Here is a 24,739-nt window from a genome sequence, read left to right as displayed (position 1 = left end):
GCAATATAAGAACTTGAAGTGCATCAATTTCAGAAGGTTGGGCAATATAGAAAAGTTTCGACTATTTCGTTTTTTTTCCTTCCCTTTGTTTCCTACTATCTAATCTATGTGCCTGTAATATGTCCTTGTAACTAAACTTTGGATATCTAATATAAGCCTACGGGAAAAAAAAAGTGATCCCTCCTCCCTTTTGTATTTTTGTGTAGTTATTTGTGGTCAAGGTGCTCAACAGATGACTCGAAGAGTATTGCTTCAAAGAAAGAATTCTACTGGCAGCAAACTAGACAAAGGTACTTCCCCTTTTCAATGATTCTGCACGGTCACATCAGTGACTGGAATCATAAATCACCAGTTGACAAAGCAACTTGCAAAAGAAATTGGACTCCATGATCTGAACCAAACTTCTAAATAATCAACCCTACATGTCAAATTGAAAACAACTCTTTTGACCACAATTGAATTTTACAAAGAATTGCTAATGACATTTTCCAAATTAAAATATTACAAACTTTTTACATCACCAGATCAATTGAACCACCAACAATCAATCAAATAGCACAGCGTGTTTAAGAGAAAGAAATAGGAAAATACGACAAAACCTCACTTCCCAAAACATACACCAAAACAAACCCTATTGAGTTTTACATATATATATGCTCTTCAAAGAATATGCCAGGAGCAAATTTCACCAAATATTCACATTAGAAGTCTAATGGATGCAATAATATTAGTTTGAAATTTCTTCTTTTCTTATTATAGTATAGTGCATGCACATCTACCTTGCCTTTGACTATCTTCCTTCTCCTTGTCTGCAGAGAAGAAAAATCTTAGTATCAAACATTGAACAGCAACACAATTAGTCCCATGAACAACCATTTTTTCAAATTGGTCCTAAAAACTTCTATGAATAAGCAATTGTGTACTGTATTCTATTATTCTTCTACCACAACTCAAGTGGGTAGAGTTTCACCCATGTCATGTGCTCCAGCAAGTTTAAAAAAAAAATATATTTGAGTAATTTGAATGAGATGTTTGTCTCTGAGTAATTTAAATTAGGTGAATGTCTGTAGGAAAAATTGAACAAAAATGAATTACAGCTAACAATATATGGCATCATGAAAGTCAGTGCTGGACCTTGGTAGTCCTGAACCATGATTACATTTTTCATTTTTCTTTTATACTTTCTTGAAACATTATACACGAAAGAAGTTTAATTGTAAATTCAGGGAAAAATGTGACAGTACTTCACATTAGAAAGATTGAACATCAATTATAAACATCTTGTAGCATTTGATACATGTTGTTAAACACCTAGATAGCATACTTTCAATTATAAATGGGAATATTAAGTTGTTTAATAAACAATAAAACATACACCAAAAATCAACATTTTGTATACACACGAATCATATCTAATATATCATGTCCAAGTGTCAGTTTCCAACTTTATATATTTTTTTTGAAAATTGAAGAGATTTTTTAAGATATGTAGGGATTCTAACACATTTTATTATTATTATTATTATTATTATTATTATCTATTTGTTCATAACAATTATTCATATTATAAGAAATACTTGCAAACATTATCCATAATACCGGATGTTACTATATTCTCAATAATTAAAAAAAAAAAGACTCCTACAGCATTGGAGAAATCCAAATCAAACCCCACTTCTGGTTAACTTCTAACACCACTATTGTTCTACCATTATACATGCATATATAAAAGAAGATAACAGTTTAATAACTAATATCCAAAGGTAAGAATATATATCATCTCCTAAACAATTACAAAAAATTATATTTGTTTAGCATTTTCAAAATATTTCACAAGAGAACTTTCAACAGATACTCATTTGTTTTGTAGAATTAATGTGATCAGTATTCCATAGAAAATGATGTAACTTCAAGTATAAACAAGAGAGGTGTTAGAAGTCACTTAATAGGACAGATTGTTTTTCATTTACTCTTAACATCATTGGGGCTCCATTCACAATTATTTAGAACGTAACAGCGTTTTGGATCTTATCAATAAGATAGTATATGTAAGAGAATATCAATATATTGTAAATATAGTATAATAGACTGTAGTAAAGTTGTATACAATTCTATAGTATTGTAGAGAAGGTTGTACTCTGGATAGGATAATATAGATACTGAGACATTGTAACTTCTGTACTCAATTTGTAAAAGGTTCTATTTTTCTCAGTATAGTGGACAAAATTCACCATTATTGTAGCTGTTGTTTTTGCTGCTTCTACTATAGTTTTATTGTGTTTCAGCTTTCACTACTACCAGTTTAATTCAGGTCATATTCAGCATCAACTGTCCTTAGTTCACTAATGTAAAATTTTGCAAAAAGGTCTCCTTGCCATTTATGCATGAAACTTCAAATTACTTTTTGAAAAAAAAAGAAAAAGAAGATAAGTCATCAAGTTGACAGTCTCCTTTTCATCCTTCAGCTTTTTCTTTCATTTTCTATCAACTTAAAAGAGAAAACAAACACCAGGCAACAAAAGAGTGGAGCAAATCGCGATCCGAGGGTTTGAGTGTCGATCGTCTCTCTCAGCTCCTCCGCCCTGCCCTCCTCCGCTGTCCGGTCCACCTCATCGCACTCTTGCTAAGAAGATGCTTCCGTCTAAAGGATCTAGTCACTGCTCGTCGCTCCATCAAACCGTTCTTCGCTTCGTCTCGACTCCGAATTCGGATGGGCTATAAATTCACTCCACTTCTACCGCAATATCTACTATATCTATGTATAAATAAGGTACGTTTATGGTTAATGATGATGATGATGTGTTGACCCCTTTCCTCCCTTTCTGCTTCTTCTTCCTTCCTATCTCATTTTTCGGTGTTTTTCTTTTAATAATTCAGGCACAAATCTCATCTGAGCACAAAGGCTCTTCTGAATACCACTATCTTGCTTTGATCAAGCACTGATTTGTGCCAACGACAAGAAAATATGCAGGCTCACAATCTACCAATCTGAGCACGAGCACAAAAATCCTGTAAGCTCAATATATACCTATCGATCTGAGCGCAGAAACTCCAGATTCTGCTTTTATTTTCTGATTTTTCTTGTCTATTTTTGTAAAGGGGTTCAATTGTAATATTTTATGTACTGGTACAAATGTTACATGTATTGGTACAAAACTATGTAATTGGTTTGTCCTGATTAATAGAAATATCGCCTACGGGCTTTCAATCAAAAAAAAAAAAGAGTAGAGCAAATAAGCCAAAAGGAAATTGAAATGATTAAATGAATGTGAATAAATAAAGCAAACAAACTAGAAGTAATTACCAGTTCTTTTGTCACTTGATGGGGGTCGAACGACAACATGCATGGTAATTATGCTTGCTGGCATGTCACCAACAGGAACCCTAGATTCAGTCAATGTCCATTTATTCTCCAATATTCTTCCAGCATTTATGAGCTTCAGATCCTCTACTGCTCTTGGAGCATTTGGTTTATCTATCCACATAAAAATGAACAGTATGATTTTTAGTGGCACTTAATACACTATTAATCAACTGGCATTATTAATTACAAATAATTAGACACTATTCTTTTTATCTTTGTCCAAAAACATAAAAAGAAACTCAGTTTGGTGGGTGGAAAGATCAAACAAAAAGCATTACAGGGAGGTAAAAGCAGTGCCATTTCTCATGCATTTGTCTCTAACGGCCAAATTTACAGCTGACATCAGATTCGCAAGACAGATTCCATCACGCACACGAGCAAAATAAAACACCAAACTTTTCTCAACTTTGACATAAGGTCACTTGTTAACTGCTCTGTCAGTAGACTGTCGAATTATGACAGTTAGAAATCCTAACTGTCATATAATATGTTCTAAATAAAGTATTCCAAAGGCACTGCATGTCCAGGCTGAATGTAGTAGTCTAGAAAAAAAATGGATTTAAAAATGCACAAGAAATTCTCAATCAACTTGAGAAGTGATCGATCCTGTAACTGGTAATGATAAACTCTTCAAAGCTCCTTGGCCAGGAGGTAGGTACTTGAGGTATATACTGCTTCATCAACATAGTTCCATCGGTCGAAAACAGGTTTCGCTAAAATGAAATTACCCCATTTCCCATTGTGTTTGCCGAACTATCACTCATTTCTTTGCAAGAATCTGGTGTATGCCAACAACTCCATGCTGCTCGGATCATGTGCCGGATGAACCAGTAAATCTCAAGATGCTTGTAGATTCCTTGGTGAAACCATGGGCTTTTGCAATAATTGTGTGAAATATTTCATAATATCTGTTAGAATCAGTGATTTCCTCTTCAATCATGTTGCACAAAGATTAGATTTCTCTATAGAATAGACCTTCTATGTTATTTAATTTTAATATTTTTATTTTATACTTGATTTGTTTATTTTAATGATCTTACCTCAAATTCCTTAATATTGAATGAAATATACCAGGGAGAAGGAGAAAGGAGCATGCCTCTTTTATTGAAAACAACTAAAAAGCAAATAAAAACGGAAAACTAGTTTGCACAATCCGACCATAGAAATAGAAGAGCGTAAATTAACCAATCATACAAAAAGCCTCATTTTTAGTCAAGTAAAACCAATCTTTCATAAACTAATCTCTTAAGGCTATTTCTAATTTAGGCCGACAGTTCACTCTCTGAAGTGGCAGTTAGAGCTAATTCGAACAGATTTAAGAAAACAAGGCTCTGAAAATTTGGAACAAAGGCCAATACTAAGTAGTAAAATCAACAAAAAGATCTCACCTGGAGGCCATCTAGCGATGATCGTCTCTTTCAAAGAAGTTACAGTAGTAGAAGGATCGTACTTATCGGGTCCAATGTCAGTTCCATCGAACAGCCTAAATCTCACCTCTATAGGTTCCTCCTCCGCCATGCCTCTCTTCTTCGTCTTTCTTCCCAAAACGAAATTAGAAACAACCGTTCAAATCAATTTCTTTTTGCTCTCATCAGCAATTGAGTTTTGCCTAAAAAAATCCACCGAGAATCTTCTTTCAAAGCCTGGGAAGTCAAACGAAGAATCGACCTATGGGAGGAAGATGGGAATGCTTCAAATTAAAATTATTTTGTAATAGGAAAAGAAAAAAAAAAGAAAATCAGAGATGTACTCGTGTTACCTCTCCAGCTGCTCTTCTAGATACAGTGATTCTCCCCCCGAATTCATATCACCTGAGGTAACTCGGATTTTGACTTTGAATCCGAACCGTTTGATCTATTTGGCACGACTATTGAAGAAGTCCGTGCATTCCAACTCGGGCAGGATTGGCCCGGATTCTGATCGGACGGTCTCAATTTAAACTTAAAATTTTGAGTTACCTCCGAGGAAATTTATTATTATTATTTTTTTTTTGCTTTGGTTGGGGAACCGTGAAAGGAAATAATTAATTGAATAAAACTAAAATTTGGCTAGTTTTGCATAGGCACTTCATTATATATTTTTGTCAAGAATAATAATAACGTTCTTAATTGCAGATTTTTGGGCTCTGGCAGTGGTGAACAAAATTTGTTCTTTAAATTATTTATTTCATAATAGTGAATGAACAAAACTTGTTCTTGCCATGAGTTAACTTTTGACAAAAAATACAGAACCTATATCTAAGAGAATGATGACATTAAAGACATTTAATAAAAAGCTATAGAAGTAACATGATGTTGTCTATATCATCATTTATTATTTTGCGAATAAATTTTAAATAAAATCAAGCATCTGAGTGATTAACCTAAATTTAATGACTAATTTGATCATAGATCAAAGTTTAGGTTCTTCCAAGTTCCAAAGAAGTTTCTCCCATGTTCTTTGCATTACTTTATTATCTAGAGAATATATTACTTACGATTAATTGCCCATAGTCATTCAAGCTTTCAAATATTCTTATTTTCTCATCAAATATCCTATTTCATTATTAAAATTATATATTCTTTTATCTATCCCCTATTCTTAAATTGACCAATCCTTCGTCTAAACAAGAAAAAAAGTAGACTTTTCTAAATGAATTGTTTTATTCCTACTCTAGAAAGGGACAGCCAAAGTAGAATCTATGAAATAATGAAAGTATAATCTGGACCACTAGTTCAGTAGTTCGCTAAAGAAGTTCACAAGCTTCAAAAGCAAAATAATAATATATTTTATTAGAAGAATGCATTGTACATAATGTTTTTAAATGTGATGTTCATGTATGGAAAGGTTACTGCATAATGTATATACGAATTTTAATGCAAATTTATATATACAAATTTTAAAATAAATAACATATAACATCAATAGTCCAGTGCGCTCACTTAACAGATTATCGTTTTATAGTACTATAATTTGCAATATGTTAGAAAAGTACAACAATTTAGTACCATTCAACACCTCAACAAAGCTCAGTGTGACTTGCGTGTCCTAATTATTCAACATTTTAATATTATAACCTCCGCAACCCAGTTAATAAAGCCCAACGCCCCAGCAGCAGCCCAGCCCCAGCGTGCCAGTCTGATTTGTACTCTCTCATTTAGTCTCACAATTTCAAAACAAAATAATAAAAAGGATGGAGCACCTATAAAATATAAAATAAGCTGGGGAGATGCTGGATTTCTTACCTAGTCTGAGGCTTAGATAATGGGTTTTAGAATTCCAGGTTCGCAGACTCAGATAATGAGTTTTGAATATTTTTTAATATATTTTCAGCATGAACTGCATATGCAGTCTGCATGGACATTTTTAATATGACAGCAGACTACATACACATATATGGCTGTATTTAAAAACATTGATTGTTCACAAGGGATTCTAGTGCTTCTAATTCTAGTTCATTGACTCCAGCAAATTAATTAGAATAAAAACCCTAACATTCCTCCACCAAGCAAAAAATTGATGAACTACATAATTAGAATTTAGAACCATAGTTTCCTAAGCAAGCAACGGAACTAAAGTGAAGCGAGCAAACAAAACAAATATTAGATATATATATATATATATATATATATATATAAAAGGACGATTACTGGGCAGAAGAGCATCATGACGGCTATATGCAAATATATTAGACATTCTTCGTGTATTCTCACTTCATTAAATTTTTTCTATGGTGCAGAAAATAAATACTGGGTAATTGACTAATGCAATTGTGTCAGCCTCGTCTCTGGACTACCGAAAAATATAAGAAATTTGCATTAGAAAAAAAAATAATCGGCCGAATGCAAAGACGAATAAAAAAATATGAAAAATAAATAAAAGCAATGGTTATACTCGATCGAAGGATGAGACTATATATTTACAGGCGGTCTATACTTGGTTCAGTTCTTTTTTTCAAAATATACGATTTTTTTATCATGTTTTGAGAATTAAAGAGGTTTTTAATTTACACATATATTTCATTTTTAAAATTTAAATAATCAATGTAAATGTTATGATTTCCATGTTAAAATGTGTTTGGAGATCAAATTTTATATTTAGTGACTCTTTTTACTATTTTTAGATAGGTAGGAAATCATTATTTAAAAAAAAAAATAAAACTATAAAAAAAAATCTACCTACTTTAAAAAAAATATATATGAAAATTATAATTGTTTGAATTCACTGTTTGAATTTTAAAATTGAAAAATATGGAAGCGAATTAAATCAGCCTCTTTAATTTCCAAGACACAATAGACCAACTCTAATTTGTTATGACATTAGAGTCCTTTTATAGTATTTATAGGAGAAATTATTATTAAAGTTAGTATAATCTTAAGAGTAAATATAATTAATGAAACCAACTGCTCTTTGTTCATTGGTCAATGTATTGTATAGTCATGGCTCCCCGTGATTTTTATATATAAGAAAATTGAAAAACAAAATATTAAAAACGAGAATGGGTATGTGAAAATTTTAAAAACAGGAAGGGGTATACGACTCATGGCGTCCCTGAGGGACGCTATACCAAATTCAAGTCCGACGAAAAAACAAAATTTTTTTGAAAAACCAGGGACGCCATGGCATACCCCAGCCCAAAAAAAAAAAAAAAAATTCTAGGGACACCATGACATATTTAGTCCCATATACAAATCTCACGAAAACTCTTTTTTCATCTGAAAAACGCCAAGTAAAGTTTCATTTTCAGCTTTTGTATATGGGACTGGATATGCCATGGCGTTCCTGGAATTTTTTTTTTTTTTTTTGCTGAAATTCTTGGGCTGGGGTATGCCATGGCGTCCCTGGTTTTTCAAATATATATATATTTTTTTCGTCGGACTTGAATTTGGTATGGCGTCCCTCAGGGACGCCATGAGTCGTGTACCCCTTCCTGTTTTTTAAATTTTCACAGACTCATTCTCGTTTTTAATATTTTGTTTTTCAATTTTCTTATATATAAGAATTGCAGGATTTTGTATCTATCTTAAAAAATAGTAAACAAATTTCAAAAAATATAAAATTTGATCTCTAAGCATATTTTAACGTGGATATTATGTTGAGCTGTTCAGATATTTTGTTTGAACTTTGAAATCGAAAATAATGATGTTGGATACCATTGAAACATGAAGCAATGAGGCATTTGAGCCCTCCTCTAAATAATTATATTAAAATAGGATTAGCATGAAGTAACGGATGGCCAGTCCGTCAAACATTGGTAATCTCGTGTTGTAAATATTTAACATTATTTAGGGATTAATTAGGAGTGATATATAATGGTATAACGCTTGAAGTAAAATCATAAAACAAAGAAACTTAATTCAATCAATTAAAATTTCTACAATGGCAAGAGCCTCGGAGATTTCGTCAAACTAAAAGGAAATAAATTCATAATGAGAAAAAACTAAAAGTTATATCGGATACTGGTACCAGTAAAGCGATGACCAACAGCTGCTAGAGAAATAATGTCATAGCAGCCGGTACTTGTTTTGAAAAGTAGCTTTGAAATCCATCCCCGAAGTAATTCTATTGGATAATGGTACTGGTTAGGAAAATGATGTAAGTTTAAGACTTTGAAGTTATTTGCAGTTTAAATTTTGTTATTGTAGTACTCATGCATTATAACTAGTTTGAATATTATAGCTTTGGTCCTGTAGTATTCATTAATTGTTCCAACAACTGACTCTTATCTTATGGAACCAAACAGAAGTTAAACCTAAGAACTTCATATCTGAAGCTATTAGATTTTTTTTTTTATTTGTTTCTTTCCAAATAAATGGATACAACAGTGGAGTCAGATATTTTTTTTCTGGCAAAAATGAAAAACAACCACTGAAAAATTGAAACAACCAGGAAAGTACATGCCTTGATTCAACGTTATATATGAACTAACTAGCTGCTTGTGTGCTCTCTTGTATCATTTCGAGCCTGGGTTGTGCTGGTAACGAATTTGCCATATTCCATTATAAACAAATGTTAATCTGCTTGCAAATGGAACTGCCTGTGGCGTAAATGGGGGCAGGTATTATCGGTCCGAATGAACTGAGAAAAGGATCAGAATTCGGATACGAATAAAAAATTTAATATATATATATAGAGATGGGCTATGGTGCATTGCAATACATAGGCACCCTTTTGCATTGGACTATAAATCATCGATTTAAAGTTCAAATGACCGATCCAAACCGTTCATCTTGTTCTCTATATTAATATGTACTTGGAGACCAAATTTTACATTTTTTGAAATTTGTTTACTATTTTTTTAGATTTATTGGAAATTTGCAAATCCAGGTGAACAGTAAAAAACAGTAAAAATTTCTAGACCACTGGATCAGCAATTTTCAAAGTGGTTTAATAAATAGTATTGAATTTTCAAAGTGGTTTACTACAAAAACTAGTCAAATTCATACCATTGAATTTTGTACCCATCTTAATAAATAGTAAAAAAAATTCAAAAAAAAATGTAAAATTTGGTCTCCAAGCACATTTTATTGTAGAGATCACATCTAATGGTTTGGATCGACGATTTGGACTTTAAAAATGTAGAAAATGCTTGTTGTAACTTGTTATAACTCAAAAATTGTTGTAACTTGATCCCTCCTCTATATATATATAGAGAGAGAGTAAGGCTACGGTGAGTCGTTTTACTTCGCAACTCACCGTAGCCCAACAACGATTTTCAATAAATTTAAAAAAATAGTAAAAAAATTTCAAAAAAAAAATGAAAAATTTGGTCTCCAAACACATATTAATATGGAGAACAAGATGAACGGTTTGGTTCAACCGTTAGGATTTTGAAAAGTCGAATATTGAGCCGTTGCACGGAGGGGAACTATGCTACGCGTAGCATGCTAGCAGGTTCCTATATATATATAGAGAGAGAGATATGAGCTACGCTACTCCATGGAGTAAAATGCGTTTGTACTTCACGCTGTATTTTCATTTTGAAAGTCCAAACGACCGATCCGAACCGTTAGATGTGATCTCCATATTGAAATGTGCTTGGAGACCAAATTTTACATTTTTTTGAAATTTTTTTACTATTTATTAAGCAATTTTGAAAATTGTTGTTTTACTGTGAACAGTAAAAATTTCTGGACCATCGGATCAGCAATTTTCAAAATTGCTTAATAAATAGTAAATTTTTTTTCAAAATTGCTTAAATTTGGTCTCCAAGCACATTTCAATATGGAGATCATGTTGAGCGGTTCGGATCGGTCATTTGGATTTTCAAAATAAAAATATAGAGCCATGGAGCACCAATGCGTTTTACTCCATGGAGTAGCATAGCTCATCTCATATATATATATATATATATATATAGAGAGAGAGAGAGAGAGAGAGATAGGCTAATGTGCTTTCAGTAGCATATGGGTCGAAATACACACGGTCCAAATTTGAAATTTCAAAATTCAAAAAGTCGATCTGAACCGTTCATCTTGTTCTCCATATTAATATGTGCTTGGAGACCAAATTTTACATTTTTCTGAATTTTTTTACTATTTATTAAGCCACTTGAAAAATTGCTAATCCAACGGTGGCTTAACAAAACCGTTGGATTAGCGATTTTCAAAGTGGCTTAATAAATAGTAAAAAAATTCAGAAAAATGTAAAATTTGGTCTCCAAGCACATATTAATATGGAGAACAAGATGAACGGTTCAGATCGACTTTTTGAATTTTGAAATTTCAAATTTGAACTATGTGTATTTCGACCCATATGCTACTGAAAGCACATTAGCCTATCTCTCTCTCTATATATATATATATATATATATGAAAGGATCTGAATTTGGTCCCAGGTACTGGTACTATCCCAGAGGATAATGAGCATTGGTAACGTAGCTAACAGAACCAGGGGCTAGCTATGTAATTGTGGGCTCTGTGATTAGTAAGGGTTGATCTACAGTATAGTCTGATTCCCAACAACAGGGGTGCCTCCTTGCATATTTTCCAAGTAACTCTGGAAAACAGTAGTTGGATGTGTAATTGTAGCTTGTATGTATTTTGTCTAAAAATACTGGTATTTGGTCCGAGGTTATAACACGGACTGGTACTGTTTTTTCTGGTTTTAGTTTTCTTCTATGACAGGAAAAATTAAATTTAGATGTTACTGCATCAGATTAGGGTTTTTCAACAGTAGTTTATCTTGTTGCTTTAAAGCCTCAGATCAATCTTATTCAAGCCTTCTGTCTCTCCGCCTTTCTGGCTCTCTTTATTTGTTTCTACAATTTACAATTGTGCCTCAATGCGTTTTCAACTTTGATCCAAATAAATGAATTACAGTTTTGTCAGTTCTATTATAATTTGTTTCACTTACTGAAGCTGTACCAATAAAGGCACACATAAAATTCCGATTTTTTTATTTATATCCAAAAAATAAATAAAATTTAAAAAAATATCCAAACCTCGACAGTATTTCCAAAACTATCCAAACAAGAAATTTTTTTTCCGGTTTCAACATTAATAACCGGAAACTCTATCCCAAAACTGGAAAAAAAATTTCCGATCTCCAATTCTGGAAATATTTTTTCCGGTTTTTGGTCCCAAAACCGGATTTTTTTTTATAAACTCATTTACATACACACACACATATATACATGTATTATATTATATATACATATACACACTAAATTGTTTTCCTAGATATCAGTCCTTTCCTTTATTATGCAACAAAAGAAGGATATAATTTTTTTCTCTTTTATATCTCCGTGTCAGACACATTTATAATACAGGAGAGTTCAAATGAGGAGATAATATCTTCCTTGTCAGCATTTTTTTTGTGCGAGGATATATGGCTTTCTGAATTGATAAAGAGGAAATAATATTTCACATTACGATTTGATATTTGGGGAAAGAAGACGTAGAATTTGAAATTTTCGGTGAAGACGATACACAGTGCACATTTGAAAACCTAGAACCATTAATCATGCTATGAACTACGAAGCATGATAAGAATAAAAAAACTATTCTCGAAAAAAGATAGATCAATGGGGCTAAAACCAGGACAGGCCCAAACTGTGGTCCAAATCTCTAAACCTGGAATTAGTTGAGATTTGAATGTAGATGTTGGGTCAAGTCAGTAGTTCAACCCTTGGTCCCTTTTACTTTCCAATTTGTTGACATTTGATATTTGCAACAAGCTCAGCTGGCATGCACTTTTCATCGTACTCGTGCAAGAAAGATACAACATGAGACGCAATCATCAACTATACAAGTGTAATGTAATGCATACCCGAAATAATCAAAGTAATTAAATATATATAACTACAGACTATGACTAGATCAAATTTTAATACATAGCCTAGCATGTTTTTTCATTTTTCTTTGTCTTTTCTATAATTTGACATCAACACGTCTTATATATATATATATATTTTTTTTTTATTATTTTCAACAATGGTTACCACCTGTATATCTCTTGCGGTACAGTAATTTTTGAATGGATATCCGCAAGCAATCGGACCAAATATGATGTTCATATTGGGATTTGAATTGGGTTAATTAATTCCAATTAAACCCGAAATCTATCCCAAAGTGCCAACAAATACTTTACGATGTAATTTCGAACAAAATATTTTTCTTTTTTTTTCTCTATATATACTAGCTCTTTTAAAAGCTTGAGAAACTGCATCTTGTTGAAATAATGCAATCTAAATCGGATCCATTAGCAGCGCAAATAATGCTAACCAGCTGGGGAGCATCAGAATTTGGAAAACTATTTCCCGGTTGCTCAAGTAATTCAAAAAAGAAAGTATTTTACAAATATTATAACTATTACATGGTTTTCTTGTTTCTATTGTCTATAAAGAGAGACTCGATATTGATATAACCAAACCTCCTGTCTTCTTCCCAGTGAAGGAAGCAAAAAACTTAGCTAGTCAATGGACGAATTAGAATCATTACACGATGTGCCCTTGGACGACAACCGTGCAACACGCTCTGCTTTTGTCCTGGCATTCACTGACCTCACATATTGTGTGAGACAGCCGAAGAAGAAATCCGGTCGCACCTCATCCTTCCAACAAAGAACTAAGGTCCAAGACATCCCTGATGACATCGAAAAACCTCCTTCAACTAAAACCCTACTTGATCATGTCTCAGGTGAAGCCAGGCAAGGAGAGATTCTGGCAATACTTGGCCCAAGTGGGTCCGGAAAATCCACCTTGCTGGATGCCTTGGCAAACCGTATTGCGCGTGACAGCCTCAAGGGGTCTATAACGCTCAATGGAGAGAGACTGAAAAGCGGGGGCCTGCTCAGAGTGATATCAACCTACGTGATGCAAGATGATATGCTGTATCCAATGCTTACAGTTGAAGAAACACTGATGTTTGCCGCAGAGTTCAGGTTGCCGCGAACAATGAGTAAGAGAGAGAAGGCAGGTAGAGTGCAAGCATTGATTGATCAGCTTGGGCTCAGGAAAGCGGCAAATACAATTGTAGGGGATGAGGGGCACCGAGGTGTCTCTGGTGGTGAACGTAGGCGCGTATCTATCGGAGTAGATATTGTGCATGATCCAATCATTCTCTTCTTGGATGAGCCTATTTCTGGGCTTGATTCTACCAGTGCTTTGTTAGTCATCAAGGTATGTAATTTTTATTAACTTTACATGTTGTATATGTTTTTGAAAATTACTAAATACAATTCTAAGTCATAATTAATTGTTAGCCCATACTATGTATGGTTTAAGATACTATGGAATGATCCAAAAAGACAAAGTCAAGAGAAAGTTTGATTAGAGAATAATTGAAGGGATCCCAAACAACACTCTATTTGAGTCTTAATTTGATGGATCTCTATCATTCAAAATGAATACAAAAAGTTGATGGTTATCTATATATAAATAGCCCTAACACAGCACTGATGATTTTTATTTCAAATTAAATTTCAAACTTTCAAATTTTCAATCAATCATGTATATTCAACTGTACAGGTCCTTCATGAGATAGCCTTTAGGGGTAGCATTGTAATTATGTCAATCCACCAGCCAAGTTCTCGCATCCTCAACTTGCTTGACCGTATGATCTTTCTCTCATATGGCCGCACCATCTACTATGGTCCTCCTGGTAACCTCCCAAGATTCTTCTCCGAGTTCGGCATGCCAATCCCGAGAGAACAAAACTCAGCTGAGTTCACACTGGACCTGGTCCATAAGCTACAAGAGGAAGAGCAAACAGATCCGACGGCCATGAGACGCCTAATTGCCTTCAACCGGGCTTGGGGACTAAGAAATGTATCAAAACGTGAACCATCTATCGTCCGTGATTCAAAAGGACTCTCGTTGAGGGATGCAATTATCAATAGCATCCCTCATCCCAAGCTTGTCCATGGCACAATCCCTAATTACTCAAACCATTTCTGGACTGAGGTAAGGACATCCGAAAGTATATACTCTTAGTTCCTTTTGGATGCATCGAACATTGATATTTAGTTAAGAGTGAGGCTATGGTAATATGCATATTATGGATCGAACAGTACTATGGATCCATATCTCTATTTTTAAAATCTAAACATTCTACCCAAACAGTTAAACATAATTTTCATATCAAAATGTATGTGTAGACCAAATTTAGATTTTTTTTCACTATTTTCTTAGATAGGTAGAAAGTTGTTGTTCTTTGATCTACCTATCTAAAAAATATAAATAATATAAAATTTGGTCTTCAAGTACATTTCCATATTAAGATCATTTTGAATTGTTCAAATCGACTGTTTGAACTACAAAAACGAAGATACAAGTCTATAGCACGGGTCGTGTAAAATGCATATTACCATATATAGCCTCACTGTTTAGTTAATATGTTTAATTTAATGTAATAAGTAAACCACCGGGAATTACAGGTTTGCGTACTCATGAAGCGGTCGTTTTCCAACTCCAGGAGATTGCCACAGATTTTCCTAACCCAGCTGGCCGCAGTTATTTTCACTGGTGTGATTTCTGCATCCCTCTTTTGGAGACTTGAGAAGTCATCAAAGGGTGTTCAAGAGCGGCTTGGTTTCTTCTCAGTGGCCATGTCAACTATGTTTTATATTTGTGTCAATGCTTTACCTGTCTTTGTTGACGAGCGTTACATTTTCTATAGGGAGACATCCCACAATGCATACCGCCACTCCTCTTATGTAATTTCCCGTGCCATTGCTGGTTTCCCTTATCTGATTGTGTATTCTTTAGTATTTTCCGGGCTCACCTACTTCCCTATTGGCCTAGATGGTGGCTTTCATGGTTTCCTATACTATACAATTTGCACATTGGCTGCATTTTGGTCGGGTAGTGGATTTGCCAACTTCTTGTCAGGTATTCTTTCTGAGATTGTGTCAGGTTTTGCAGTGGTGATCGCAACTTTACGTTTTTTCCTACTATTTTGTGGGTTCTACATCAATCGAGAACGTATTCCACACTATTGGCTCTGGTTCCATTATATTTCACTGATGAAGTACCCGTACCAAGGTGCAATGCAGAATGAATTTGGAGACAGCAGTTCATGCTATTCTAGAGGGGTTCAGCTCTTTGACAATACAATAATAGAGCAGCAGCCATATCAACTGAAGGCCGGGTTGCTACCAAACATTAGTAGGATACTTCAAGCGACTATTACTACCGACACTTGCATGGTTACTGGACCTGATGTATTGGAGCAACATGCAGTTACTGATCTCGGTAAATGGGATGAGATATGGGTGCAGATTGCATGGGGGTTTCTTTTTTGGTTTCTATTCTATGTCGCATTGACAGTGGGAGGTAAAAACAAGAGGCACTGAAGTACTGCATGAGAGAGAGCACTAAACTATTCAAGTGTACATGTATTGGGTTTCTTGCAAACAAAGCTTACTTGTGTTTTCTTTTAGTTTTTGAAGCGTGAAGAATTCAGAAAACAAAATTTACTTGATAAATCAACAAATGTACCACCAGTATATATGTTGTTATTTATTATGTTTGGATTGTTGTGATTGATATAGTTCTGTTTTTCAAATAATTGTTTGTCTAAGAGACGATGACACTGGTTCCTAATTCTTGTTTGTTTACTCGGTGCTTAATATAATAAGATATTAATTTATAAAATAGGAAAGCTTGGTAGAAATCATGGCGATGCTAATTTAATGCTGGCTAATTCAGTCATAGTGTTCGTTTGGTTTTGATCCTTTCTTATAATTTTATTCTCTGTCGGTTGGTGATTTCAATAATTCGGTGCTTCTTACCTTCTCTCTTGACCTCACATCCGACAAATTAATATATAGAGAGTATCTGTAACATACAAGTAAGAACCACAGAAAAAGTCCTAGTTATTTTGTGCTATTTTAAAAGGAAATTTACTTGTTTGAAGCAACTGGTGTCAACGTAGCGATAAGAATATATTACTCTTCTAGTCTGTGCCAACAAGTTACAGAGAGAAAAAAAAAGGAAAATTTTATTAATAATGGAATCCAGGTATGGACATTGTCTTTGACTGAGGCAAAATTGCTGGGTTTTTTGGGCTATTTACTGTGCCAACAGTAATTCCTACTGTTGATTGAGCCGATTTAAGTCGTCCAATTTGCATCAAAAAATTTAACCGACAGTTTAGATTCACGCAACAGATTAGTATATATTTAATTATATTATGTCTGGTGTATATAGCTAGGCTGTAAAATGAACATTTGTTTTTTTCAGTAATAAATACAGGTGATCTAATCAATTGTCACTTGCTTAAAAGAAAAAACCTTCAGGTGATAGAAAGGATCATGTATATGCATTATGATCCCAGAAAATAAAATTTTTGTTATACTTCTTGTACATAATTTTATACAAGCCACCATAGAATTACCAGTGAATTAGTATAATTCCTTCAGGAAAATATTTTTCTTACACAAGCATCTAAAAATGTAGATCTTCGGAGAGGTGATACTTGAGAAATCATTCAATTTTTTCAATCAATTTGAAAGCTGTAAATCCATCAAATTAAAAATTAATTAATTACTTAATCAAAGCTGTACATCCATGGCCCCAACAAAAGCCTTGGACTGGTAATACCTTAATTGTCATTAAAATGCCTAAGTTAGCCTCAACACTAAGACCAAGAACCATTGGCATCAAAGATGTTATATGTGACATAGAAGCAAAATATCTGACAGAGCAAGAAAACAAAAAAAAATAAAAGCGATCCCTAGCAGAATAAGTAGTCTGGTAGCTCTGGTGATGTTTGGTATGCCACAGAAGAATACTGCACATAAAAAAAAAATATCAAAGTGGATTAATTCATTATTTTACATAACACCACTGAATTTACTGATGGAACTTTGATGCATGTGCACCTACCTTATCATGCCAGTACTTAAATCGAATTGCTTTGAGAGGGCAATTTTTTGTGTTGACTTGCAAATCTCTCAGCGCCAGAATACACTTCTTCATGTCACTGCTCTTGTAGCCAGTATAATGTGCAAGAGTCTTGTTCTGCATGTATAAAAACCAAATAAAACTGTTCATAAGTAAAAAATCAAATAAAAATGTTTAAGTACTATATCCTATTACCAGATAACAAAATGAAGAAGAATAACACACTGATTAATACATATTAGTTTTATGCCTGACGTAACCTTAGGTTGAGTTGTTTAATGTTACATGTGAATAACCCTAACAAAATTGAACCTAACAGTGAACTAAGAAATGTAAACTGGTCCCTCTTGACAGGAGTAATATGGTAATTTCCTGGAGTTTAGTGATTAAAAATTTACAAAAATAAAAAGATAAAATATAGCAGGAAGCTTGTTGGATATATGTAGAGATTCAAGGGTCTTATTTGTAAATACAAGGGAAGTTCAGTGCTCAGTGCATGTACATGAAATGCTGAGTATTATTTCCAGTAACACACAAAAGAAAACTATCTTTTAGTTGTCAAGTGAAAATATCTTCAAGAATTAAATCCAAGTGGAGAAGTTCAAGATTGGTCTCAAGTAAAAACTATTATTTGCACAGAATTCACAAAACAAAAGAGCATAAAAACAACTGAGAGATATAAGAGACTACATATATAGAAGATTGAGATTCAATAGTCCAATCAAGTAATTTTTTCTACGAAATCAAAGACGGGCATTATAAAAAACTTGTGATACAGCAAGTATAATTTATTTTAAGACCTGGTTCAATAATAATGAAAACCAAGTGTCATGTGTTAAGCTCTCGATTTAATTTGTTGAAAATAGGTTGCTTCATTTTTCATTACTAAATAAATATAAAATGTATCATTGTAAGATGTACTTGGCAAAAAATAAAATAAATAAAGAAACTAAGGGAGAGAGCTAGCTGGACCACTACAAGAATCCCACCCATTAAATCTTCCTATATCTGTACCACCACAAAGAATCCCACCCATCAAATCCTCCTATGATCTGTACCACCACAAGAATCCCACCCATCAAATCCTTCTATGATCTGTACACCTGTCCCCACCCGTAAGTACAGAGGCCAAAAAGGTGAGCACAACATCATATTGCAGCCTTGTAAGTTGTAAGGGGTAGAAATGGTAAAATTCAAGCACATAAAGAAGAGAACTAGAAAGTACGAACAAAGAGGCAGTAAATTTGCAAAGAAAAGAAAAGTTTGGAGAAAGAGGGGTGGCTAAGGAAATTACCCAGGGATAAGTAGATTGGTCAAGGTTCCACTGACCAAGAAAAACAGCAGCAGCAGCAATCATTGATGGCAAGAATTCTAGGAAGCTGTACTCTACCAGTGCCAGCTCAGCCAGATAGTTCGTCAGATGCATCAGCTCAGGCTGTGCCTGACATTATTTTACACATGTATCAGGAAATAGAAAATAAATAATAGTATGTATCAATCAAGGGATTATGTAAGTGACAACCTCGTGATTTTTTTTTTGTTCTTTGTCTGGATGTCCCCAAATGTCAACCAAATAATAGTTTTTTCTTCTTTACATGAAATGCTTGTGGAGAGGTTAGTTTTCAATTAATAAACCATGTTTGAGGCAAATTACCCAGTTTATATGCAATTTCAAAACTGGGATTACTAAGATAAGCCAATGTTGGATGATGATTGAAAACACAATTAGTAGGCGTCAATGCAAATACAATAATGATAATATGAGGTGTAATTTGAAAAAATAAAAAAAAGGCTTTGCGTATAATCATGGTCACACAAGTAAGGATAGGTATAAAGATGTACTAGTTTAAACTTGATTAAGCAAACCAAAGCAGCCAACATTTTCAGAAATTGACATACTGTAATTACCTTGGAAGAGGCTAGTGCTGCTCGAAGAAATCTCCTGAAATGATAAATTTAATGCAAGTCATAACAAAGGTTTGATAAAGTTACGGTCTGATCAGAACCTCAACCTTCATTATTTTGTTTCCGATCAACAAACCTCAATCCATTTCTCATTTCAAAAGGGATTTGACGTTCCGATCAGACCATTAAAAGTATCTCTTAAAATGAAAATAAACAGCACTGGTTTATAAATAACCTGAGAAATGTCTTTATTGTTGGAACAGAAAGATTGTAACCCACCACTGACAGCACTTGCCTCTCCATTTGTAGTACCTGATGCAATAGTAAGACAATAGTAAGAATCCATTAATACCAGAAAAAGGCAATAATCCTTGTTTGTGTAATAGATTGTCAGTACCTCATTCTCGTTGTATGAATTGCAAGTGAGCAAACACAAGTCCCGCACATGAGGAGCACGTGTCTCTTCATATTTACTGAAAAAAGAACAAGTTCTATTTAGCAAATTACGATTACATTCATGCACATATACACCTACCAGTAATTATTTTTATGTAGCTGCTCATTACATCACCACAAAATGTTATTCAATTTGTGAGATACATTGACTTACGAGGCAATCAACATGCACGTCACACCAAGAAGCTGAAGTCGTTGCCTCTCAATTTTGTTCATTGACAGAAATCGGTCAACGAGGTTCACTGTAAGATGAAGAGTATCAGGAACTAGAGAGTACTCTTGACAGACCTGTGCCAAATCCAGTAATTAACCGTAATTAAGAAATATCATTACTTCCAATAAAGATAACACAAAATAATTTGGGAATAAACAAACTACTGTTACTTTAAGAAAGCAATCAATGCAAACCTCAACAAGCCAATCCATTAAGACCGCACGCTTATTCTGTGTAACGTCAATTTGCAGTCTCTCCAGAAAATCAGAAGAAGGCCTTCCAATAAGCTGGTAAGATTTTTTAAAATAAAATAAAACAGTGTAAGAAGAAAGATTGGAGAATATATTTTAGCATGTCAAGGATAAAGTACAATTTCTATTGTAGCATGTAAGTCGTTGCAATATATCATTAGTATTTGATGAAAATTACTTCTAAAACACCAAACATAACATTCCAAAGCTAACAGAACACATATGAAGAAGAAAAAAACTAAACAAAAGATAGCAGAAACTTTTATAAAATTAGGTTATATTACCTCATTAGCACGGAAGTTGCTGTAAATGTCTGACGCGTAGATAGAGCACATTAGAATGTTTGACTTTTCACAGTCTATGTTCACAATTCCAGAGCTAGTTGTATCTCCTAGGTGAGCCAAAAATCAGTTCAATAAAATTTTACAAATTTCCTAAAATTAATAACAGCATGTGTGGCCCCAAAAAAAAAGAGAGAGAGATTGTAACATAAGCCCTTCTTAACACAGAAAAGTTACTTTCTTACTTCCTCGATTAATTATTTTGTGAAATAATAAATACCATCATTTCTGTTTAGGGAAGCAATGAGGTATAGAAGCAGTTTCATGAATATCTTGCAAGTCATGTTATACAAATGCAATTTTCAGCAATCGCATGATATTTCCATTGTGAAGTGCCAGAGGCATGCATACAAAATTTAGAATGCAAACTACTTACCATTTATTGTGTCAGGGTTCATCACAAAAGCACGAGCCCCAGTCAGCATGCCATCAGATAAGATATTTGGTACTTCTCTCAATGTTGCGCGCTTCTTATTTGGTACGACGAGAGTGGTACCAGCACCTATGTGGGTATCCACATCAGAAGCAGGCCTTTTTCCCCTGCCTTTCTTCGTTGCCGCACACAGATCAGTCATCTTTGCTTTCATTTCCGGTCCTATATTGCATTTTACGTTAGTTAACACCGGTCCCTTTGCTCTCCCCTTTTGCTGGCCCATTGTATCAGACACTGCATCTTTTGGCTTCCCCTTTTCATTTCCCAGACTAGAAAAAATCATCATTTGGGCAGCATTTTCATCAGACGCCCCCCCTCTAGTAGTCTTCCTTTCGGGTATATCAGATTTCTTTAGTGGGACCAGAGGAGGGACACCACCATTTGCACGAGTTGGCTTCCGCTTTTCATTTCCCAGACTAGAAAAAACCATCATTTGGGTGGCATTTTCGTCAGACACCCCCCTTCTAGTAGTTTTCCTTTTGGGTAGATCAGGCTTCTTTAGTCGGACCAGAGGAGGGGCTCCAGTCAGCACGCCATCAGATAAGACATTTGGTACTTCTCTCAATGTCGTGCGCCTCTTATTCGGTACGACAAGAGTGGTACCAGCACTGTTATGGGTATCCACATGTAAAGCAGGCCTTTTTTCCCTGCCTTTCTTCATTGCCGCAGACAGATCAGTCATCTTTACTTTCATTTCCGATCCTATATTGCATTTTAAGTTAGTTAACACCGGTCTCTTTGCTCTCCCCTTTTGCTGGCCCATTGTATCAGAGACTGCATCTTTTGGCTTCCCCTTTTCATTTCCCAGACTAGAAAAAATCATCATTTGGGCGGCATTTTCATCAGACGCCCCCCCTCTAGTAGTTGTCCTTTCGGGCAGATCAGGTTTCTTTAGTGGGACCAACATTATAGTTTTCCTTTTGGATGGATCAGGTTTCTTAAGTGAGACTAGAGGAGGGACGCCACCATTTGCACGAGTTGGCTTCCCCTTTTCATTTCCCAGACTAGAAAAAACCATCATTTGGGTGGCATTTTCGTCAGACACCCCCCCTCTAGTAGTTTTCCTTTCGGGTGGATCATGTTTCTTTAGTGGGACCAGAGGAGAGGCCCCACCATTTGCACGAGTTGGCTTTCCCTTTTCATTTTCCAGACTAGAAAAAACCATCATTTGGGTGGCATTTTCATTAGACACCCCCCCTCTAGTAGTTTTCCTTTTGAGTGGATCATGTTTCTTTAGTGGGACCAGAAGAGGGGCCCCACCATTTGCACGAGTTGGCTTCCCCTTTTCATTTCCCATACTAGAAAAAACCATCATTTGGCTGGCATTTTCGTCAGACACCCCCCCTCTAGTAGTTTTTCTTTTGGGTGGATCAGGTTTCTTTAGTCGGACCACAGGGGGGGGGGCCACCAGTAGCACGAGCAGTTGCGGCACAGGACTGCATGATGCCGCCAATGTGATGTTGTAAGCCGGTAATAGAAGAACTCTGCTTATCTTCCATCTCAGTAGCACACAGAAGTTGTTGCTTACAAACAAACACCTGCAAGAGAAATGAACAGATCAGGTGGTCTAAAACCCCAAGTACCCAACATGTCCAAAGAACAAAAAGATCTTAAAACAACAATAAAATACAGAGAAATTCTCTCAACAGAATGTAACATACATAAGGGGTTTATTCAAAAAACTAATTATACACAAAATCGTTGAAACTGCAACTAGAAATGATAATAAACTAAGAATCCTAAACCAAAGAAGAAGGAATTGAAGTGAATTTTGAAAAAAATGGAAATTCTCTTACAGGTCCTGAGAAGAGTCATATCAAAACAAAAAATTTACAAATTCATGTTGGTTAATCATTGCGAGCTCCAAAACCAAGTAAAATATGGTCGGGCACAGGAAAAACTACATAAAACAAGAAAAGGATTCCAAGAAAGAGAAATCGTAAAACCCTAGGTGCCCTATATGCAGCCAATTTTTCTTAGGTCGGGCTTTTCTTGATTGAAAGAAAACCAAGAAGCTAGAAAATTAGAGCTAGGGTTTTCCATAATTGAAAGAAATTGGAAAACCGCACCTGATTCTTGCAGATTTCTTTGAATGGTATGATACCAGACTTCTGATTGCTAAATCTCGTCGTCTCCGTTGCTTTACCCACATCAGAGCTCTTCAAATTTGGCGAGACTATGACACTTCGCATCAATCCCCTTTGCTGATCTTTAGTGCTACCATCAAAATAATTTCTGTAGATCCTAGGAGGTCTTGGCTCGATTGTTGCAGGGTCTTCAAGTAGCTCCCCCCACAAAGGCTCTACGTTCTCCTGCTAACCCAAAGAAGAAGGAATTGAAGTGAATTTTGAAAAAAAATGGAAATTCTCTACAGGTCCTGAGAAGAGTCATATCGAAACAATTACAAATCCATGTTGGCTAATCATTCCGAGCCCCCAAACCAAGTAAGATATGGTCAGGGCACAGGAAAAACGACATAAAACAAGAAAATGATTCCAAGAAAGAGAAATCGTAAAACCCTATGTCCCCTATGTGCTGCCGATTTTTCTTACATCAGGCTTTTCTTGATTGAAGGAAAACCAAGAAGCTAGAAAATTAGAGCTAGGATTTTGCTTAATTGAAAGAAATCAGAAACCTCACCTGATTCTTGCTGATTTCTTTGAATGGTATGATACCAGACTTTTTATTGCCAAATATCGCCGTCTCCGTTGCTTTACCCACATCAGAGCTCTTCAAATTTGGCGAGACTATGTCACTTTTCTTCCATCCCCTCTGTTGATCTTTAGTGGTAACATCAAAATAACTTCTATAGATCCTAAGAGGTATTGGTTCGATTGCTGCAGGATCATCCAGTAGTTGCCCCCACAAAGGCTCTACGTTCTCGTCCATCTATCCCTGTCGATCGTTCTCTATCTATCTCCCTCTTGATTGCTCTCTCTTCAGCCAATCGCCAAGATAAGAATTATGTTGTAGGAGGAGAAGAGAAGAAGAGAAAAGAAAGAGAGGCGGCGACAATACCGTCTCTCTCTGTCACCGTCTTGATCGCGCTCTCTCTCTCTTGTCGATCGCCAAGAGAAGAAAGAGAAACGAAAGAGAGGAGGTGACAATCTCTCTCAGACCTCTCACACATCACCATCGATCTCTTATAAAGTTCTCGAACTTCTATTTCCGGCGTAGTTTTCTAACGACTTCTATTTTCGGCGTGGTTTCCTAACGAGTAACGACTAACGACTTCTATTTCCGGCGTGCTTTTCTCTATTCAGAGCTTTTCGCTCTCTTCTGCGTTGCTATTTCTGTCATGAACACTCACACCGACTTCTATTTCAGAGATCAAATTTAATTAAAAAATTTGGGACCCGCTTGTCTGAAGACTGTAGCGTAATATATTACTGTTTATTTGGATACTTTAAGAAATAAAAGAAGGCCCAAAATGACAGAAAGAAGAATAG

The 24,739-nt window shown here is 34.9% G+C and overlaps 3 protein-coding genes across 6 annotated transcripts; 1 reads left to right on the top strand and 2 right to left on the bottom strand.

The window, feature by feature from the left end:
- Positions 1 to 427: 427 nt before the first annotated feature.
- LOC144573790 (membrane-anchored ubiquitin-fold protein 3-like) lies at positions 428 to 5,116 on the bottom strand. 2 transcript variants are annotated; one of them, XM_078323537.1, is made up of 3 exons: positions 4,753 to 5,116; positions 3,305 to 3,475; positions 428 to 809 (listed from the first exon to the last, which is right to left on the bottom strand). In XM_078323537.1, exons 1-3 carry the CDS (start codon positions 4,880 to 4,882, stop codon positions 754 to 756), a joined length of 357 nt encoding a protein of 118 aa, XP_078179663.1. In that variant the 5' UTR covers positions 4,883 to 5,116; the 3' UTR covers positions 428 to 753. The 2 variants fall into 2 exon arrangements, with proteins under 2 accessions (XP_078179663.1, XP_078179664.1); XM_078323538.1 differs by lacking the exon at positions 428 to 809 and adding an exon at positions 2,318 to 2,488 and having other exon boundaries at positions 4,753 to 5,111.
- An 8,015-nt stretch (positions 5,117 to 13,131) lies between these two features.
- LOC144573820 (ABC transporter G family member 5-like) lies at positions 13,132 to 16,362 on the top strand. Its single transcript, XM_078323575.1, has 3 exons — positions 13,132 to 13,964; positions 14,313 to 14,747; positions 15,221 to 16,362. Exons 1-3 carry the CDS (start codon positions 13,263 to 13,265, stop codon positions 16,136 to 16,138), a joined length of 2,055 nt encoding a protein of 684 aa, XP_078179701.1. The 5' UTR covers positions 13,132 to 13,262; the 3' UTR covers positions 16,139 to 16,362.
- A 942-nt stretch (positions 16,363 to 17,304) lies between these two features.
- Positions 17,305 to 24,430, bottom strand: LOC144574179 (uncharacterized). 3 transcript variants are annotated; one of them, XM_078324064.1, is made up of 12 exons: positions 23,931 to 24,425; positions 23,360 to 23,602; positions 21,234 to 22,828; positions 20,801 to 20,907; positions 20,460 to 20,552; positions 20,206 to 20,339; positions 19,993 to 20,068; positions 19,831 to 19,907; positions 19,599 to 19,632; positions 18,985 to 19,131; positions 17,673 to 17,807; positions 17,305 to 17,577 (listed from the first exon to the last, which is right to left on the bottom strand). In XM_078324064.1, the coding sequence occupies exons 2-12, from the start codon at positions 23,440 to 23,442 to the stop codon at positions 17,521 to 17,523; spliced, it is 2,538 nt and encodes an 845-aa protein (XP_078180190.1). In that variant the 5' UTR covers positions 23,443 to 23,602; positions 23,931 to 24,425; the 3' UTR covers positions 17,305 to 17,520. The 3 variants fall into 3 exon arrangements, 2 of the variants coding, with proteins under 2 accessions (XP_078180190.1, XP_078180191.1); XR_013518137.1 differs by lacking the exon at positions 17,305 to 17,577 and adding an exon at positions 18,680 to 18,793 and having other exon boundaries at positions 23,931 to 24,430; XM_078324065.1 differs by lacking the exons at positions 17,305 to 17,577; positions 17,673 to 17,807 and adding an exon at positions 18,742 to 18,850 and having other exon boundaries at positions 23,931 to 24,430.
- Between the last annotated feature and the right edge of the window lie 309 nt (positions 24,431 to 24,739).

The sequence above is a fragment of the Carex rostrata genome, chromosome 22, assembly GCF_964058835.1.
Source record: "Carex rostrata chromosome 22, lpCarRost1.2, whole genome shotgun sequence".
Lineage (NCBI taxonomy): Eukaryota > Viridiplantae > Streptophyta > Magnoliopsida > Poales > Cyperaceae > Carex > Carex rostrata.
Note: the sequence above shows the minus strand (reverse complement) of the source record. Positions and strands in the feature narration are given on the sequence as shown.